Genomic DNA, 20,225 nt, shown 5'->3' on the forward strand with positions numbered 1-20,225 from the left:
CATCACTAAATAATGCAGTCATTAAGTGTACAATCCACATCATTAGGCACAATGTCAATGTAAGTTGCAACTTACAATTCACTGCTGACTTCCCCACTGACTTTGCTTGTTAGAAGCCAGCTGAGAAGATTGCCAATTGGATACTGCCACCATATAAATGAGCATTTTTTGGTACCTTCATAAATTCAAATTGTTGCTAAACAATGCAGTCATTAACTGAGGACTAGCTCTATTTCTTAGAATAGGCTAATGAAGACAAAGGTTCTGAAGAGGTTCATTCTCTCCAAATGATTGCATGAGACTCAGTTATAGCTCACAGTCTAAGAAAAGTCCAAAAAATTAACATGTTAATTTTGCTATCTTAGAGGGAGTCACCAAAACCATTTTAAATTCTGTACCTGTGTGGAAGCCAAATATCTGTTGCTGAAAATTGTCCTAGATAGGTATCCCATTGGTTAAGGAGGCCATACATATCAGGCTGCACTAGTGGAATGCTCACACATTGTTCCCAGCCGTATTCAGCAATGGTAATACCAGTTTCATTGTAATTATACACCAAACCTACAAATACAACAACAGATGTGATCAGAAGGGCGTAATGGTTGTGTATGCAATGCTAATATGGAAAGCCTGATTATTAGTAGCTATCTCTTGTGATATTTTCATTTCCTTTATAGACATGTACAGAAGCTATTTGAAAATCCTGGTTATAATAATGTGGAATAGTGGAACAAAGAATATTTACCAAATGTGGTTTTCTGACCATCTAATTGTTTAAGCATTTATTGTCTAAGAATTTGGTGTCCCAAGAAAATTTAAATATATCATTTTGAACAATAGAAAGATTATTCCAATAGAAATAGAATATTTGAATACTAAATTTACTTTGCAAACATAAAATAACCTTTCAGAGTTTGCCATTTTTTATCCATGTTCCCATTCTGAATGATGTAATTAAATCTTTTAAGCTTGTCCTGCAAAACTGCCCTTTTACAAGCTGCACCCTTATGCGGACAACATTCACTCTTATTCTGTATGTTGATGTCAAATATGCAAGACAACTATGAAAGATTTAGTCATTATTCAACATAAATCCCAGCAAATGAAAAGATAGGTAAAAATTTAGTGAGTAGGCAGTCTATTTGTACATAAGTCCTATGTTCAGTGAGAACCTTTAAGTGGAACTGTTGATTTAGACTTGAGGTATAACTTGACTATAACTTAGTTGCTTATCACTATTCTTGTATGTACATTAAGAGCTTACACACTGAAAAAATATTCCTTGTGTGTCTAATCATACTTGGCCAATAAAGAATTCTATTCCGTTCTATTCTATTCTATGTAAAGAAAAAAAGATGATAGAAGGAAAGCAAAATAGTTTGAAAACTGAGAAACGGAAGAACCCAGGAATATTTGCTAAAGAAGAAATACCAGTGCTATCAATAAAGAAAGAAAGCCAAAAGAGTAGGATTAATACTCAAGAAGCAGCCAATGCTTCTGCATTCTATGTATACAAAGAAGCCAGTGGCCTGAAAAATGGAAAAGTAGAGAACCACCTTAATACAGTACAAGCAAGAGCATCCTAGTCCTCACATGCACTCAGAACTGAACTTCTGCACAAATTAGAGAATTAGCAAATATTTGAAATTAATAATTTCAAAAATATAGTGGTTCCAAAATCATCTGTCTTTGTCTTCTCCAAAGGCTCATTAATTTACTCAGTACAAGGCATAGAAGGGAAATCCTATCAAGTCCTTCCTAGTTCTCTCTAAGTATATATTCAGCCCCAAGATATGTTGCCTCCCCACTTTCTTCTCAGTGGAGTAGATTACTGGACACTTTGAAAAGAGGGCTGGGCATATGCAGCTGATTCTGAGACTCATCACTACTGGCAATCAAGTTTGTATATGCACAACCCATGCCAATCCTAGAATCAAACTGCCTTAAAACCTTATTAAATTATTTGCTGAGAAGTGGTGAGCTACATGGGCCCTTCTAACTGGAAAAGGCCTGAGGGATAAACCAGCAAAACTGTACTTGCCTGGAGACTTCCTGGCCAACACAGACTTGTGTTGGAATTGAAGGGAAGGAGTTTTGAGTTGTAAAGCTGCTTCCAAAGGAACAGAATGATATCAAGAGTTAGGAGGAAACAGTAGAAGCTTGGTTTATTAGTGGGGAAACCGTTTTTTTCATTCTGTTATAATTCTGAAAACACTCTTCCTAGTTGTAGCTAGGGCATATATTTATTTATTAACAAATTTGTATGCCCATCCATCTAACCAATAGAATTTTGGTTAGCAAACAGAAGAAAAAAACACAATAATTATGTGTCATGAAGTTGGTGGCAACTCGGCAACCACCTAGATTTTCTCTAGAATACACAATCAAACTATTACACGTACCTGTATAAGAAACAGATATATGCTGTACTTCACTAAACATCCTGGTTACAGTGCAGGAGGGGGGGACAGGGGACGGGATGACCCAGGTCTTTATGGCTTTCTAGAAGGCCCGCAGGGTTGGAGCTGAGTGTTCCAAAAGGCAGAAGCTATGACAGAAAAGGCACATTTCCTAGGCCGAACAATAGTTGATACTGCTTCATAGTGGCCATTTCACATTGCTATCAGCACTGCATGTAACCAAACTACTTTATAGGATAGAAAATACAAATTGTTTGTCCTGTACAGTTTATATTTACAATGCAAGAACATTTCATATTAGAAGATTAATTATATGTTTTTCTTACCATTGGTATTAGTTATTCCAACATGAAGGTCAGAATCTCCATCATAATCTCTGAAAAGACATTTTAATGTTTCATTTTGGAAAAAGACAGTAGATATTTTTTTCTTTTACTTATTTGAATAGTTTTTGAAAAATAGGCTGGACATAATGCTATTCAAATACAATTACAGATACAAAGGTTATTTGCTTAGCAAGAATAATTACTTCTAAAAACCTCTGAGTAAAAAGCTCTCCAGTAATCAGATGCGTAAAAATCCTTTTCTAAATTGGTGCTTGCCTTATATTCCAGTAATGATAGAAGGCAGCTTCTAAGTGCCTTGTTTCTAACCATAGAATAACAAGGAAGACCCATACCTTAGAAATGTTCCTATAGTGGGTTTCAGTAAAAAAGCACATCTTTCTTGGTGTCCATTAACAAATGGGCTTGGAATACTGACAGGTGCTTCTTCCAGACTTCCATAAATCAACCTTTGCCCACACAATGGACAGCTCTCGGGAACTAAGCAGCCAAAAATATCTTTGTCACAGTGGGTGACTTTAATTAAGGCTCTCTCTGAGTCCAAAGGTTGCATGATCAGTCCTTCCTTGGGTAAATGAACCTGCTTTCCAACTTGCATTTAATAAACAGAAGCCGGTAGAATTGGGCATTGAAAGAAGGAAGAGATCAGTTGAGAACGACAGATCCCAAGACCAATTCTTCCTCTACTGTGACCTGGATTAGCAAATGAGATACAAGATATGGGAGGGACAGCTTTTCCTGGACATTCTTTTAAAGAGATAGTGTTCACTTTTTGTACTAATTGTATCTGGTACTTGTGTGCTGACTTAGATTTGATAAATAGAAAGCATCCCATTTGTCTGTTATTAGTCTGTAGAATAACCTGTTAATTAATGGTAAACAGATACCTCTTTGTAGATCTATAATCCTGTGATTAAAATGAGGACTAAACAGATTTAGAATTATCACCCTTTCTTCCTGAAAAAGATCTTCTGACTTTTGCACCACAGGCAAAAAAGTAAACTGTTTTCTAGTTTATTTGGTCATCAATCAAAACTTTTCAAATACAACTCTTCTATTCTTGTTAGTTCTACTGGCTGAGATTTTCAGGAATTGCAGTACCAAATTATCAGGAAGAAACCAGATTGGGAAATAGTAGTTTTTGTCCTTGGCAGGAAAAGATCAGCATCCTAAATTTAATGCTAGTTTATCAGAGTTATTAAAGCCAGGGGGTGGCATCTCTTTTTAATTAATTTATATTATACTGTTTTATGCAATGTAAACGATGTCTGTCTTTACCTTTACAGTCATGAGACTGCTGTAACACTTTCCTGATCTCTATGCTCTGCCTTTTAATCTATACATTTTACAAAATAACTTCAAAAGGAGAACACAGCATGAAGAGTTTGGATTAGATGAACTTTAAATTGATTTAAAATGTGATGGTTGTTATTAGTGCCAGAAATGTTGTCAGTTATTCCACATACACTGAAGTTTTAGGATACTCATTTTCTCTCTGTGTTTGTGTCTGTGTGTGTCCACATACAAAATGGATTTGCTCATTTAAAATACATTTTTAAAGTTAAGTTCTGATACATCCATAATAGCTCGATCCTTCAAGGTATGTCAAGATAAATCTTTCAGTGTCCCAGTTTCACACCATCTATTTTTTTTTTGCTGTAACTTAAAACATTTTATTGCAATAAATCTACATTGACCCAGCAGATTGCATATCTATTTCGCGCCGCAAAAACGAGGACAAAAACCAGATCCTCTCCTGTTGCTTGTTGTGTATCCCACCATTCCCTGCCAGATAGGCAACACAAATCACAGATATCCCAAAAGTAGCGGGTCCCGAAACCCTATTACTTTAAACTGAGGAGGTACACTCTAGCCAACAATCTCGCTTCCACCAGGCGGCCGCTGTCCCGCCTTCCGGATCTCTACGGCCTGTTCGTGAATGTACTGTATACTTGGAGAGGCGCGTTAGTTTATGGTAGCCAAAAGGCAGGAGGGCGGCCGTTCCTTTCCCGACTGACAGGTTTTTTATTAAAAGGCGGCTTTCCAATAATTTGTAACTCTGTAAAAGAGCGGCCGATTTCCTTCCGATATTTATCATAAGCAGCCCGCCTCCTCCTAAAAGATCTATACCGCCCACAGTCTCCCGGGTGAAGGAAAGCCACTCTCTCTACCTCCTGCTCTATGGTAGAGCGTTTCATTCATATTTTCCGGCCGGAAACCAGTTCCTGTAGCAAAGGCCCGGCTCTCTTTGTTGGGATCCCAAATAGCTTTCCCTTCCTCTCCCTCCCCCCTGCTCCCCGGCGCTACAGCGGAACCAAAATGCGAGGAGCCGCGCAGGGAGGAGACACCGAAGCAGGAGCGGTGCCAAAGGAGACATGAGCAGCACGAAGGACGTGACCTGCAGGTCTGAGGGAGCAGTTACCGCTTGTGATGAGCGCTCTCTGCTTTCCTCCCCACCCCGAAAAACGGACGGGCGCCTGGAGACGCTCCGCCCACGGGGAGTGGGGGGAGGAGAAGGACGGGACCGAGACGCCTTCGCCGGTCTCCTCCATCTCCGTCTAAGCCTCGAGAGGACGGGAAAAGCCGGAGAACCGATGGTCCCTTGTCCTTGTTTCGCTCACTCGCCATCCCATCCCTTTCACGCGGTCCCTGGCGGCCCTCTTTTACTTCCCCCGGTTGTGTGTGTGCTGTAGCCCTTGAATATGCGTATTATATATAGGAGAGCTTTTCCCGCTAACTCGCCACCCCATCCTTTTCATGAGCTCCCCAATGGCTCTCTTTCACTTTCCCCAGTTTTGTGCTGTAGTACTTGAAAATGCGCATTATACATAGAGCTTTTTCCCGCTAAATCCATCCCGCCTTTTCACTCGATCCCTAGTGGACCTCTTTCACTTTCCCCGTTATATGTGTGTGTGTGTGTGTTGTATCCTTTGAAAATGCTCATTACACATAGGGGAGCTTTTTGCAGAACAGGGAGGGTTATTGAGGGTTACTGATTCCCCCTTAAAAGATCTAAAGATCTAAATCGGATTTTCCCTAAATGATTCCTAAAGGAAAGTGTTTCTTGGGACCAAGGCCTCTGTGCAGTTGACCCAGAAAACTCCTCAACATCTCTACAAGTCAATATCAGGCGGTTCTCTTAATTCCTTATTATAAAAGATTGAAGTTTCATACAGGATGGAAGTGTAGCATTAATCCTGTGGATTGCTGATTTGCCCAAAGTCTCTCCTTATTGATAGTCAAGGGAATATTTTTAGGATATAAAGTACATGCATTCAGAATCTTAAAATATATTTTGTAAGTTCTTTTAAAAGCGCCAAAAAACCAACATTAATAGAGGCAGCAGTGTAACCTTATTTGAGCCGTGAGTTTAAAATCTACCTCTTATTTTAGGATATTTGTATATTTCAATATACAGATATTTTGCATTCTGCTTTTCTGAACTTTGGAGAAAATCTTGGCAGATTTATTTATGGACTTGACAAATATTGAAAGATTTATGTATTTTGACATCTATTGCTGTATAACTTCCATTTATATTATTGCAGGTATTTTGTACAAGGGGTATGTCGTGAAGGAAATAGGTGTTTGTTTTCCCATGACTTGTCTACAAGCAAACCATCTACTATCTGCAAATTCTATCAAAAAGGACAGTGTGCCTATGGAAGTCGCTGCAAGTATGTATTATTGGTTTCCAAGAGAGAACCTGCAGTTTTATCATGTTAAAGACATTTAAGAAGCTTCTTATTGTTTGTGTACTTCTTGTACTTTGTGTCAGTGCAGTTTTCACAATTTCTTACTAGCACTGTTTGCTGTGAGATGATTGGGAGCTGAAGGAATCTGGTAAAGCCACTTTTACAAAAGAAACTGTAGAATTTTGGTAACTGTTTTAAAAGAAACTGCAGAGAGATATGGTCCATAAACAGGTTTCATTTTTAGGGAGATGACTTTCGAAAAGTTTGCAAGTTTAGCACCCCGACTATATGCATATCTACTCCAAAAGAAGTGAAATTCAGCAGTTCTTGCTCCCAAATAAGTGACAAATTTGGCAATCTCAAAGTACAATCATAATGCAATGTTCAGACAACTGTTAAAAGGAGGAAACTCTTGATTTTGTAGTTTAATTCTTTTTTTTTACTTGCATTCTAAAATTTAGTTCAGATAAAAATTATATGTTAAACTTCTAAGAAGTCAGAAATCCTGATCTATTGTAAAATATCCAGAGATCCACCAATAGATTCTGATTTACTTTCTATATATATCCACATCTTAAAGTTATAATCCTGCACATACTTGAATATTTATTTTATTAAATTCAGCAGATTGAATTAAGATTGTTAAACTAGAATATATGACAATCCATATTGATTTTAATGAGCGGCTATGTCGGACTACTAAACATTACCATGAATGAATTTTTTAAAATCATTTGGAATTCTATATATCATTATATTGCTTTACAATTATGTTACATTGAACTTTGAATTTCACAGCGCATATATATTATATTATATTATTATATTATTAATATATTATAATATTATAAAGTTAATCACTCAGGCATTTAAATAACTAAAAGCCTGTTAATTCTTATTTCTTTTATCTTCGGCATCTAGGATTAGAATAATTTAGGTTCCTACGTTGAGGTTATCAGTTCTGTGAAACAAATCAATATTGCAAGTATTGCTATATTTCAAACCATTAGAAATTTCACAATAGCAGAGTCTTGTCTTTGTGTTCAGCGAGCTTTCTGAAATAAATGTTTTTAGATCATCATTGTTTCTCATTTGTTAAGATATGATCACGTTAAACCTCTGGGGTCCTCTGCATCCGGGGGCCCAGTGGGTTCTAGACCACTTTACATCGCTGCACCACCATTCCAAAGACTTAACTCTCCATCAGAGCAAACCCCAACTGTTACCAAAAGTAAAGTACACGAATCTGGAAAACGTGAAAAGAAAACCTTGGTGCTCAGGGACAGAGGTGAGTAAGAGTGGGTCATTTTTTTAATGGATTTTTTTTTGTGTACTGAGTCCTTAAAATGTGAAGTCTTTCAATCAGTTGTTATCCTGGTTACATTACAGATATACCCATATAGTTTTGTTGGTAGTAATAGAGAAGTTGTTACTGGCTTCTGGGTTTTCTTTTAAATTTAATCTGCAAACATGGTATGGTATGCAGTCTCTCATCAAATTATTAACCAAGCCTAGTCCTTCTTAGCTTTTTGAAGTCAGCCATGGTCAGCCATCTATCTGGACTTGATTAGTACTTCATGTCCTATCTTTTCAGAAAATAGACCTTTTTTTTTCCTAAACAACAGCAACAACCTATTGTACTAAGAAAAGTAACTAGTTGCATATGATGATTGATCATTTTCCTCAGTCATTTACCATAATATCCATTCCCCTTATATTTCATTTGCCAATAATGGCAAGTATGTTATACAAAGTGCAGTTGTTCAAGCCAATGATAGATACACCCAAAGTATTTGCTTCACCAGACATCTGAAAATACAAGGCATGTCTAAATAGTTGATTACCATCCTTTGCCAGCTCTCTGTAGAACCAGGTCTTTGGACATATATTGTATGACAATTCGGAGGATTCCATCCATAGGCATAGTTCATCGTATTGGTTAAGAAACCTTTATGTAAGAAAGCTTCCAACATGTCTCCTACCATTCATACCTACTTATATCATGAGGTGAAGATTTTTTTTTTTTACTATTTCTAGCAAATGACAGGAAATACCTTTTTGGTGCTGGCATCATGGATATAGAATGGCCTTGTTTTAGAAGCTTGCCTGACGTCAGTTGAATTTTTTTTTTAAAAAAAAAATCACCTGCTAGGATTTTATAGATCCTGATTTTTGCTTTTTGTGGGTCATATTTCACTCATTTTTTAAATTTATGTATAATATCAGGAAGATTTTATGGAATAAATATAAAGAAAATAATTGGGTCCAATATTCTCTCACTTGCTAGACTGACCAAGAAATAGATCCTATGTTAAACTCTGTAGTTAAGGGCAGACCTGATTCATAATGGGTGAAGTCAGAAAGTAAGTTTAGCCCCAGTTTCCACCCCAGTAGTGATATTGAATTGCATTTCTTGATGTTCTTCTCCCTGATTGGATGGCTGCTACTTATGGAGGACGAATAGTACGTGCTGTGTTTGGAGACTCATGTTGTGGCCAAAATATGCTCAAGCCTCACCTCTAAAGACCTTGAAACAAGTTCTTTTATGTGCACTCCTCTGGTTGTCATTACTGGTATTTTGTTAATCTGCAATGATTTTCATGTACTGCTAAGAGATTATGTTGCTGCTGCATGGTTTTGTAGGCAACTAATAGCCATAACTTTGTGGTTTTACAGTATGTCGCTGGAGATTATAATAATTATTGTGCTTTGAAGTTGAAAGCAGATTTTTCATGTTTGATGGAAGCACATCAACTGCTATTAAAATTCAAGCTTAGAAATACTTGCTAATTCCCCCTGCTTTAGAATAGGGATTTCATGAGAATCATGGCCTTTTTTTAATGTGATCAAATATATTTTTTTCTTCCTATTCCAAGACTTGTGTGGAACCAATGAAGAAAGGACAATGCCAGGTTCAGTAAGTGACTTGGCATGTTGCAGTATGCCAGCCGATATACCAGAAGCAAAGCCGCATTCGTATTTAGATGCTATCCGCAGCGGGCTTGAAGACGGTGCTGAACCTGGGAGCTCATATGCCTATGATGAGCAGTTGTGTCCCTACGCAGCAGCCGGCATGTGCCAGTTTGGGGACCGGTGCCTCTACCTCCATGGGCAAGTGTGTGAAATCTGTGGGTTGCAAGTACTCCATCCCTTTGATCCAGAACAGAGGAAGGCACACGAGAAGGTAAACATGACCAGAAATAAAACTAACTTGGCTCTGTTATTTTCAAATCAAATAATTATTTAATTGAGAAAAATAATCAGGCCAACTAATAATGCAGGATATAAAATATAAGAATGATAAAGAGTGAATAATTATATGGGTATGTAAAAATGTGGAACTGGTCCTCATCCGATTTACTAACTCTTGCTATGCTAGTGGCCAATTCCTGATGGATTTTATGCTGCACAAAACATGACAACTGTATGTTAGGGGGAAGGGGGAGGGGAGGGATAGGTATTAGCACAGGTTATAGGCTGAAATCAGTATTGGGGAAACAAATACTTAAAATATCCTTTGAAAATTATCACTGAAGAAAAGCATGCTTATGCAACTCAATTTGCCCACAAGGGCATAATCATTCCTTGTGTGGATTTCCTATATCTTCTATATCTTCCAGCAGAAGCAGCTGAACAGGCCACATTCCAAAATATAAACATGATCTTTTTTACATACATTTCAAAGGCTTACTGCAAATCTAATGGAATGCTTTATTATTTTCCATTATAGGAAATCACTGTATAAACCTTGGGTTTGTATAGCTTCTCTCCTCTTTCAGACCTGCAAGAAAGAAATTGCAGTACCCCACAACATCTGAATATGGGGAATGGCAGCTTTGTTAAAGGACTATAAGATCTCTCTACCTAATCACATAGTGAAAAAGCAGTTTAATTCTTTGATAAAAAAAATGTCAGAAAGAAACATGGGCCCAATCGTATTAGTTCTAACTTCTTTTATATTTTAGAAGAAAGAATGTGTTGTTCATTGTATGCTTATAAAATTCTTTGGATTATTGGAAGAATGTACATAGTCTGGTTTTAGATCAATTAATGTTCTGTATTAACATGCAGATTTGTTAATCCAAGGGAATATGGCTCATAGAAACAAAGATGACCCTCATTATTTATTTGAGTTCTATTTTATTTTAGCTTAACCGCAGAAACAAAACTAGAGATAAGATATTGGTAAAACACACTGTACTTTACACATGCCCCAAAGCCTATTTCTTCCTATTTGCACATGCATAAAATACACAGAATGTATCCCAAAAGTCATCCTCCAAACACAGCCATATGCCTAAATCCTATAATAGGGATAAGAAGATCTGAGCTATATTTACTAAGCAATAGCAATAGCAGTGGACTTATATACCGCTTCATAGGCCTTTCAGGCCTCTCTAAGCGGTTTACAGAGAGTCAGCATATTGCCCCCAACAATCTGGGTCCTCATTTTACCCACCTCGGAAGGATGGAAGGCTGAGTCAACCCTGAGCCGGTGAGATTTGAACCGCTGACCTGCTGATCTAGCAGTAGCCTGCAGTGCTGCATTTAACCACTGCGCCACCTTGGCTCCTAAGCAGAACTGTGGTTAATTGACCTATAGATCATAGAAGCCACCTGTACAAAATATGGTCAAATTTTTTTTTCTCTAATATGAACTTATTAGATAGAAAATCATGGTGAACTGTGATTAGTTTAAATATATATATTTTTGACTGATTCCACAATAACGTGAAAGTGGGAGAAGAAAAATCGCTTAGTTTAGCCTTCTATTCTAAATATAACTCATTTATGAACACAGGCAAAAATGCGTGTCCCAGGACAAGGTTGCAGGATCCAATCCGGGTCAGACACCAGCATAATCATTTACAACCAATTTTGTTGTATTTAAGTACAATGACAATAAAGATTATACTTACACTTACCTGTATGTGGTGGTTCTCGTGTGATGTTAAAATCCCTGTTTGAAAAATAAACATACAGTTAATCTTTGATTTATGACCTTTTGTTTAGCAGTTGGCCACATTTACAGGGCCACATTTACAGATGTTTGCAGTGCCCCACAGTTACATGACTGCAATTTATGACTTCTTTGCTGGAAACCAGTGTTTGGTTTCTGGCAAAAAAGCATCTGTTCCAGACAATTCACTTAACGTCCACAGCATTTGCTTACTGGCTGCAGAGATTAAAGACCAATGTGAAAAAAGTCGTAAAATCAAGCATGGTCAAGTGATGACCCACTTAATGTCCAGCATGATAAACAACCATAATTCTGGGCTCAATTGTGGTAAAAAGTCGAGGACTATCTGCAATTAATTTTTTGCAAGGGTTTTTTTCCCCTTTTTTATCAGTTTTTCAATCAGCCTATTTCCTTTTTAATTTCTCATTTCAGGCACTCTGTTAACCAATATTATATTAAAGTTCATACCTACAAATATTAAAAATTATTTATTCCTGTTCAGCTTGTGGCTTATTGTGGCAAACTTTGTTAATCTGTTGAATTGGTTGCATGTTGTGGAGCTTCCCTATACACACTGACCTGGTTCATTTGTCATGCTATGATTTATTGTGTAAAAATATGTGCTCATTTATTTTGCTTGATAATTTATAAAAGGTACAATTCTGTTATCCCATAATTCTATTCAGTTATCTTTAAAATCCTGTATTTGTATCATATTTGTTTCTGTCTGACACTTCAAATGCCAGTGTTATTTATAGCAGTGGATTATGTCCCATTTTTCAGTAAGAACAAAGTGACTGGTAGTTTTTAATAAAGTTACTTGGTATTATGTAATCCAATTTTATTAGCGGTGGTTCTTGCCAATAAAATTGAATGCTAATTGAAAACTTAAAGCCTTCAATGGTAGGCAGAGACAGACTTTTCTCAGTTGCAGTTCTTCATCTACTTATTTCAGAGTAAGCTGCTTTGATTTTAATGAAATTGTTGTGTTTTACTGCAAGCATACTATTTTATCAATCCAGAGTAACCACTCCTTTCCTCTATCTTTGCCTTCTCTTCCCCTATCTAGATGTGCATGGCTAGCTTTGAACATGACATGGAGAACGCATTTGCCTTCCAAGCAAGCCAGGACAAAGTGTGCAGTATCTGCATGGAAGTGGTTTATGACAAGCCATCCGCATCCGAAAGAAGATTTGGCATCCTTTCTAACTGCAATCACACCTACTGTTTGTCCTGTATCCGTCAGTGGAGGGGGATCAAGCAGTTTGAGAATCCCATCATCAAGTAAGTTTCCATAGCCGGTTCTTCCAAAACTTTGTTATATGTTTCCTTTCAAACTGTTCAGTCCTTACAGCTTAAAAAAATGATAGAATAGCTGACAGTTGACAAGGATAGTCACCAAGACACATAAGTTGGACAAAGTGTGATGTTGGATTTCTCAGTTGCAGATTATCTTGATTAATTTCAAACTGCTTTAAAATTGATTAATTTCAAACAGCTTTAGAGTGGGCTTTGGGTCTTTGATTTCTGATGGATTATGTTCGTTTGGGCACCAGGTTACAGACTAATGTTTAGTGCTGGCTGATTTCTGCATCATTATTAATGCTATTAAGCACAATGTTTTTCTGAATTGACTGGTGCTGTTTGCCATAATTCTATTCATTTTTTTCAAACAAATTTTAGTTGGGGCACTTACAGTGTCCCTCTAAGTTCTAGTCTGTTTTCATTTTATTTCAATATTTATATGAAACTGATAGGAGTTCTCCAGCAGATTTTGAGCTGGATGGTGCTAGTTATTTCTTAAGTTCAAGTCCTGCCACTTAAAAAAAAAGAAATTAAAGACCAACAAAGAGATAAATATTGAACTTTACAGGAAATGAAGTAGGTGCTCTTCAAATGCTGTAAAGCTTACTTTTATTATAAAAAGTTAAGTTGCAGTAGTGAAAACCTAGATCAGAAAACACAAATAAGATGGACTTTTCTTAATAAAGAGAATGTTTAGGTTTAATAAAATTACATGGTAGATGCCTTTAAAATCATGATAAATGGAAGGGTCATTTTATTCAGAGAACCTTGGTGGAGGGGATTTGTTGCTTTTTGTTCTGTTTTTGAGTTAGGTAAAATAGCTTCTTCAACAAGCAATATACCAGCTTTTCTTTTTGCTACTCAAGGTCCTGTCCAGAATGCCGCGTGGTATCCGAGTTTGTCATTCCCAGTGTGTACTGGGTAGAAGATCAGACAAAAAAGAATGAACTAATTGAAGCATTTAAGCAAGGGGTTGGGTAAGTATATGTACAAGCATTTAAGACCATTTGTAAGACATTTTTGTTCCCTGCTGTGCCACTTGAAACAGTGGCTGAATGACTGGATGGTAAACAAGGACTTCCTGTAAAGGAGTAAGAGAATTCTTTATGACCATTTATTTTCAACTAAACAAGTATTGTACATTGCAAAATAGGTCCAGTTTCAATCAATCATTTCAATCAGTATATATATCTCTAATCACTGTAAGGGCAATCCATGCTACACATTCTTCTTTTCTGTGAAATCAGGCACCACACCAGAGTCTAAAAGAGCAGAAGGTTGTATTTCTGAAGGGTCTTTGGTGCTTTCGGAGTTTAGTAGTTTTCATTCAGACATTTCATTTTTCAAACTAGGTAACATCATCAGTCCTAGTAAGGAATGGGGTTTGCTCTTAGTTTATATTCTAGCAGCCTGTCTTGTCAAGTGTTGATGCGAGTGGCCTTGGAGGTAATTTAGTTGGGCTGTTTATTGTTAGCTTATTTGGCATTTCCTTAATTGGGATACCCAATTCTCATTTCAACTCTGGGCTACAAATGATACGCAATCAAAGAATCCCCAATACCACTCCCACCAACACTGACAGGACAGGACATACCACTAGAATATGAATGGAGAGCAAACTACATTCCTTGCTAGCAGTGATGATGTTACTGCTTTGGTATGAAACATCAGCAAGAAAACAACCAAGCTCAGAAAGCAGAAGGACCCACACCCCATTTCAGCCCTGAAACACAAATATGTGCCTTTATTGTATTTCTGTGCTGATGGGATGTGAAGAATTATAGGGATAATAAAATGCACTTGCCTATTGTTGCTTATCTGAAACATTTTTAATTGCCTGGGGCCTCCTTGCTGAGCTCTTGGGAGAAGACACTGGAATTTCCTAAAGAAGAGGCCATGAAGTGATTTGGGAGATGATTCATAGTTCCACTGGTTTGGTGCTTTCCAACCAACTCACAGGAAGAAAGTTTGTCAAGACAAGCCATCGGTAGATGTCCTAGAGCTATTCTCTGGTATGCCCCATTTTATTAATTTATCCTTCAGTTTACCAAAGTATTTCTGAAACTGTTGAATTAAGAAATATCATTTGGTGCACATCTCCAGCATGAAACTAAAAATTAGCCACATACTACTACAAATTTGCAATGTCCTTGTTTTACTTTGCAAATCTGCCAAATAGATCAAAAGCATGCCTGAAGTTATTATTTGAAAATGTTCACAATGAGTAGGACTGTCCATCTGGCTGACACTTCTTTCAGCAGACCAAGAACAAAGGTGACCTTGATCTGACCTATAGAAAATTAGTCTTAGTCAGCCTGTCATGAACAAATCACATAGGTTTTGAAAGTTGGGGATCTTGAGTTTCTTCAAACTTCTCTGGTAGACCTCCAGAAGAACAGAACAGCATTGGCTTCCTGCTAAGATGAACCTGAGCTTTACTGCTAACTGTATCACAGTGTTCTATGGGTTTATTATCTATGTATCTTGCTGCTGTTGAGGCTGTAATAATGCCTCAACTACATGTTTTGCAGACAGCTGGGTGCCTCAAGGGTCTGTCACCATATTCTAGACTGGAAAGTGAGATCAATTGCCTCTCAGACAGTAGTGAGACTTACAAGATTGTTGTCAACATTTTAAGGTCAAGAAATAATCACCAGAGGTTTCAGGAATACTTTTTATTGTTAGAAAGGGAAGTAAGAGAATCTTGAAAGTCTGCCACAGCTCCTCCCTGTCTCATCTTATATCAAATAAATTCAGGGCAGGGATTAGGTCCTTTTCCTTGTCCCTTAATGATTCACTGCCCCCCCTTTTTTTCCTAAGCCCAAATCTGTATTTTTTTCATATATGAAGGACTGTATTTTCAAATCATATTCTTTTACTAGAACATCTTTCATTGATTTATTGATGTTATCAAATATATTTTAGAAGTAGTAAATTCAGAATGAAAATGTGAATAGGTTTAAGAAATATATAATATTTTGATCAGTATTTTTGTTATAGGTCAAGGCAATTGTAAGTTGAGGGATGAAAAGTTTCACTAAACTCTGGTTTTATTGGAAAAAACAGTATACACCATATAGTACTAATATAGTATTCCAGAAGTTACGAATGCTCAAACACTGGAAGTTTTTAAGAAGAGATTGGACAACCATTTGCCTGAAATGGTATATGGCTTTCTGCCTGAGCAAGGGTTGGATTAGAAGACCTCCAAACTCCCTTCCAACTCTGTTATTTTATTTTATTCTATTCTTTCAACTAGTATTTAGTTACCGTGTTTCCCTGAAAATACCCACAAAATATTGGCGAGCGAGCTCCCAAAATATGGGCGAGCGAGCTCCCAAAGAGCCGGGCATACCCTCAGGGGCGAACGGCTGTGTTGTGCTGTTGCTGCAGCACACAAAGCAGCCATGAAGCGACCACGCTCATGAGCAGCCACCCAGCAAGCCACCTTTTCAGCCAGGCACAGCGCCATTCACTGACCTAGGGGTATCGCCAAGCCGTGTGTATTTAAGTACAATGACAATAAAGATTATACTTATACTTACCTGTATGTGGTGGTTCTTGTGTGATGTTAAAATCCCTGTTTGAAAAATAAACATACAGTTAATCTTTGATTTATGACCTTTTGCTTAGCAGTTGGCCACATTTACAGGCCCGCACCCCAGCATGGCTTTTTCGGCGGCTTCCAAACTGAGTCTTCCTGCAGTGGCCGCTCTAGGCGTACGCTCTATGGTTGTGGGCCAGATGCTGGCAGAGCGTACTCCCAGAGCATACAACCATAGAGCGTATGCCCAGAGTAGCCACTACAGGAAGACTCGATTTGGAAGCTGCTGAAAAAGCCATGCTGGGATGCCGCTGGCAATGGTAGTGGGAACGGCGGTGCTCTGGCTCTGCAGGGAGAGCTGAGCCAGGGCATCGTGAGGTTGGGAGGTGTGTGAGCGGGAGCAGAACAGCTGCTCGTGCAACCCCCTCCAGCCGTGCAGAGCGCCATTCACTGGCATTTTGAAGGTGCCAATCTGCAAGAGCCGGGCAGTGGCGAATAGGCGCTCACGCGGCTTGGCGATACCCCTAGGTCAGTGAATGGTACGGTGCCCAGCTGGAAAGGTGGTTTGCCGGGTGGCTGCTCGTGAACGTGGTTGCTTCATGGCTGCTGTGCTGCACTGCTGTGACAGCGCAACACAGCCATTCGCCCCTGAGGCTGTGCCCAGCTCTTTGGGAGCTTGCTCGCAATAGAGCAGCCCCCTGGACAACCCCCCACCTCCGTCCAGGCAGAGTGCCGTTCACCAACCTAGAGTATCCCAAAGGTACCAAGCAACACAATCCCTCCCCCCCCCCCATTCCTGTGGTTTGGCACCATTGGGATACCGCTAGGTTGGTGAGCGGCACTCTGCCTGGCCGGAGGTGGGGGGTTGTCCAGGGGGCTTATTTGCGGGGGGGGGCTTATATTTTTGCCCACCAGAAAAATGTGGCATGGCCTTATTATCAGGACATGTCATATTTTCGGGGAAACACAGTAAATACGTTATGTTTAGCAAAATGACACATTTGTAGTTCTGTAACCTTCACTGCTAATCTCTAAAACATTTTGTGCATGACTAAAAAAGCTGAACTTTCATTGTTTACATTATGTTGCTCTCCATGGAGCATTTTGCTTATCAGTGACATCAGGAGCTGTGCTGTGAATAAATCTAGAGCTGAAATCTGCAGCTGTTGATCAGAACAAACTGATTGTTAGATTGTTTAGCCATGATGGTCTCCAGATAAACTGGAATAAATCCCTATGTGCATCAAGATAAAAAGAGACCCTGTGAGTTTATATTTTGCAAAGATGTAATGGAAAAGATTCAGTGGTTTGGTTAAAAGTTTACCTTAAGTGGGAATATAATTTCTTTCACTTCTGTTATTTTCTTTGCCAAATGATAAGTTTAATGTGTTTGACTTTGACTTATTTGTCATATTTCTCATGCTACATATAATTTATTCTGTTGAATATCAATCATTAGTTCTGTGTTGGAATCTGAGACCTTAGCATCAGATTAATTGGAAGTACAGTTAACATTTTTCATGTGCTATAAATTGCACTAGCAATTAGACGTATATACCACTTCACAGTGCTTTACAGCCCTCTCTAAGCACTTTACAGAGTCAGCATATTGCACCCAAAAATCTGGGCCCTTATTTTCCTGACCTCGGAAGGATAGAAGGCTGAGTCAACCTTGAGCCTAGTGAGATTCGAATAGTGTAACTCAGTATTGACTCCTGCAATGGCATTGACAAGGTGCATGCAGTTTTCTTCTCAGCGTTTTCAGAAGTGGTTTGTCATTACCTGCTTCCTAGAGCTGAGAAAGCTCAAGATCCCCCGGTTGGCTTAATGCCTAGGCAGAATTAGAACTCACACTCTCCTATGAGTTTCTATCTTATCTTTTCTTTTATGTACACTGAGAGCATATGCACCAAGACAAATTCCTTGTGAGACCAATCACACTTGGCCAATAAAGAATTTATTCTAGCCTAGCCTAATGTCTTAATTTCCACACTAATCCATCTCTTAATATGCCCCCCAAAAATGAGGGTTAGTAATTAATGTGAATTTGTTAATAACTTTTCTTAACAATCTTGTTATTTTTTGTCTGCTTCCTTAGCAGAACCTAGGAATGTTTTAGAGTTAATATATCTTGATTTCAGCAAAGAGTTTGACAAAGTAACCCATTACATTTTGACTAGGAGGATAATCATACAAGGCGTGAGTAACAATGACAGTAAATGTTGCCTTGGAAATCATATTCAAGATGTGCTGGTGTGAGAAATCAAGGAAAGTGGCCCAAATGGGCCTAGTGACTTTTCCACATCTTTATTAACTCCTTAGTTGACTAAGTGAAGAGAAGGCCTGTCATACTTCAAATTACATAAAATTTAGTAGGGTAATTACTCAATAAATAACATTTAAAATTATCTTTATAAATTGGAGAAATGGGCTGAAAATAATAGAGTAATGACTGGAGAAAGAACAAGGCACCAAGATCTGAGTATGTTTCATTTTGACAGTGGCAGTCAGAGAAGAAATGTAATACATGTAAATGTATAAATGTACATTTACAGATTGTTCAGCATGGGTTATTGCCAAAGAAAGACGTTGGGGTTTATTCAGCATATAAATATAGCCAATGGTTTTAATTTTAAATACTGAGTTGCTTTATACTTTTGTCATCACAATTCACATTTCAAAATTGTCCCGAAATATGCATCAGGGTTGCTTTTAGGATCAATCTTCTCTCTGTAAATTGGTTTTATTTTTATTTTTAGAGCCACTAAACTTGAGTTTGTAATAATACATTGAACTGCCAGTCTCCACATGAATGACTGATATGCATTCTTCACTCTCTTATTCTAGGAGAAAGCCCTGCAAGTATTTTGAACAAGGAAAGGGAACTTGCCCATTTGGGGGGAAATGTTTGTATCTCCATGCTTACCCAGATGGAAGACGAGCTGAGCCAGAGAAGCCACGAAAGCAGCTCAGCTCTGAGGGGACAGTCCGGGTAAGAAGATACATAACTCTCTCTCTCTATATCCTGTCTCAGCTTCCCAAAACTTCTGGGATCTAATCATCTCCGTTCATTTGAGACAGCACATGCTATTTTAAAAACACCTGAATAATTGTGAAAGGAGGAACACTTTATTTGTGTTATATAATAAATGTAACACAGACATAATAAACCTAGTTCCCACTTTGATAATCCACTTGTTTGCTTCCATTTTAGAACCCAATTAATCTCAATAATTTTAAAATGTGCATTTAAGAATTGTCTAGCAATTGTAACAGCTTTGAAAATTACATACGGTAGTCCTCACTTACCACTTGTTCAGTGACCATTCAAAGTTGTGATCATGATAAAGTGAATAAGAGATATGTCTGAGTAACTAATATGCCTTCTGTTTTAGTTCCTCAACTCTGTTCGTCTGTGGGATTTTATCGAAGACCGAGAAAACAGGACTCTGCCAGTTGCCAATGATGACGTAACTGAGATTGGAGAGCTTTTTATGCATCTTTCTGGCACAGATGCCGAATCTGCTGCTCCTCCCTAGACTACCACAAGATCTCTCCCGTGTCCATATTCCATATTGATCCTTCTGTTTCTTCAGTAACTTTGTACCACAATGTTAGGATTACTGTGCCATGGAGACTGAGGTCCTGGTGAAATTCTAGTCTGAGTGTCACTGTAGAGCAAAAGTGTTGAAACATCATAAAATGAGTGCTTGGAATAAAAGTGATAGATGTAATCATGAAGAGAAGAACTTTTCTATTAGAAGGGAAAGAGCAGCAATGTGTTTTTAGTTTAAACAAATATTTACTCCCATTTTATTGAAAAAAACTTGCTATTCTAAGATTTGAGCTAGATCCAATTGGAGGTTGTCTTTTAATATTATAATATCTTAATAAAAGAATGGAAAAATGCATCTAATTACCCATGTCAAATATATCAGTGTGGTTTAAAATTATCAG

General features: G+C 38.0%; 2 protein-coding genes across 4 annotated transcripts in view; one reads left to right on the forward strand and one right to left on the reverse strand.

The window, feature by feature from the left end:
• The window catches only part of MKRN2OS (MKRN2 opposite strand), a 15,890-nt gene extending 9,584 nt beyond the window's left edge, over positions 1-6,306 (reverse strand). For 2 of the 3 annotated variants that reach the window (XM_032208828.1, XM_032208827.1), the window contains exons 1-3: positions 3,100-3,443; positions 2,747-2,796; positions 399-561 (exon numbers count right to left, since the gene is read on the reverse strand). In XM_032208828.1, the coding sequence (XP_032064719.1) occupies positions 399-561; positions 2,747-2,796; positions 3,100-3,362 (476 nt within the window). In that variant the 5' untranslated portion in view covers positions 3,363-3,443. Of the gene's footprint in view, positions 1-398; positions 562-2,746; positions 2,797-3,099; positions 3,444-5,186 lie in introns of those variants that run through there. The other variant, XM_032208829.1, reaches the window with a different exon arrangement.
• MKRN2 (makorin ring finger protein 2) lies at positions 5,006-20,184 on the forward strand. Its single transcript, XM_032208826.1, has 8 exons — positions 5,006-5,168; positions 6,313-6,441; positions 7,560-7,747; positions 9,336-9,643; positions 12,489-12,703; positions 13,591-13,701; positions 19,116-19,260; positions 19,664-20,184. The coding sequence occupies exons 1-8, from the start codon at positions 5,140-5,142 to the stop codon at positions 19,805-19,807; spliced, it is 1,269 nt and encodes a 422-aa protein (XP_032064717.1). The 5' UTR covers positions 5,006-5,139; the 3' UTR covers positions 19,808-20,184.
• The last annotated feature ends 41 nt before the right edge of the window (positions 20,185-20,225 follow it).

This window comes from Thamnophis elegans, chromosome 2 (genome assembly GCF_009769535.1).
Source record: "Thamnophis elegans isolate rThaEle1 chromosome 2, rThaEle1.pri, whole genome shotgun sequence".
Classification (NCBI taxonomy): Eukaryota; Metazoa; Chordata; class Lepidosauria; order Squamata; family Colubridae; genus Thamnophis; species Thamnophis elegans.

Excerpts from the sequence above, each read along its gene's own strand:
- MKRN2 (XM_032208826.1), top strand. The coding sequence starts at position 5,140 with ATGAGCAGCACGAAGGACGTGACCTGCAG. Across the intron at positions 6,442-7,559 it reads GCCTATGGAAGTCGCTGCAA|ATATGATCACGTTAAACCTC; the intron begins GTATGTATTATT and ends TCATTTGTTAAG. Across the intron at positions 9,644-12,488 it reads AGAGGAAGGCACACGAGAAG|ATGTGCATGGCTAGCTTTGA; the intron begins GTAAACATGACC and ends TCCCCTATCTAG.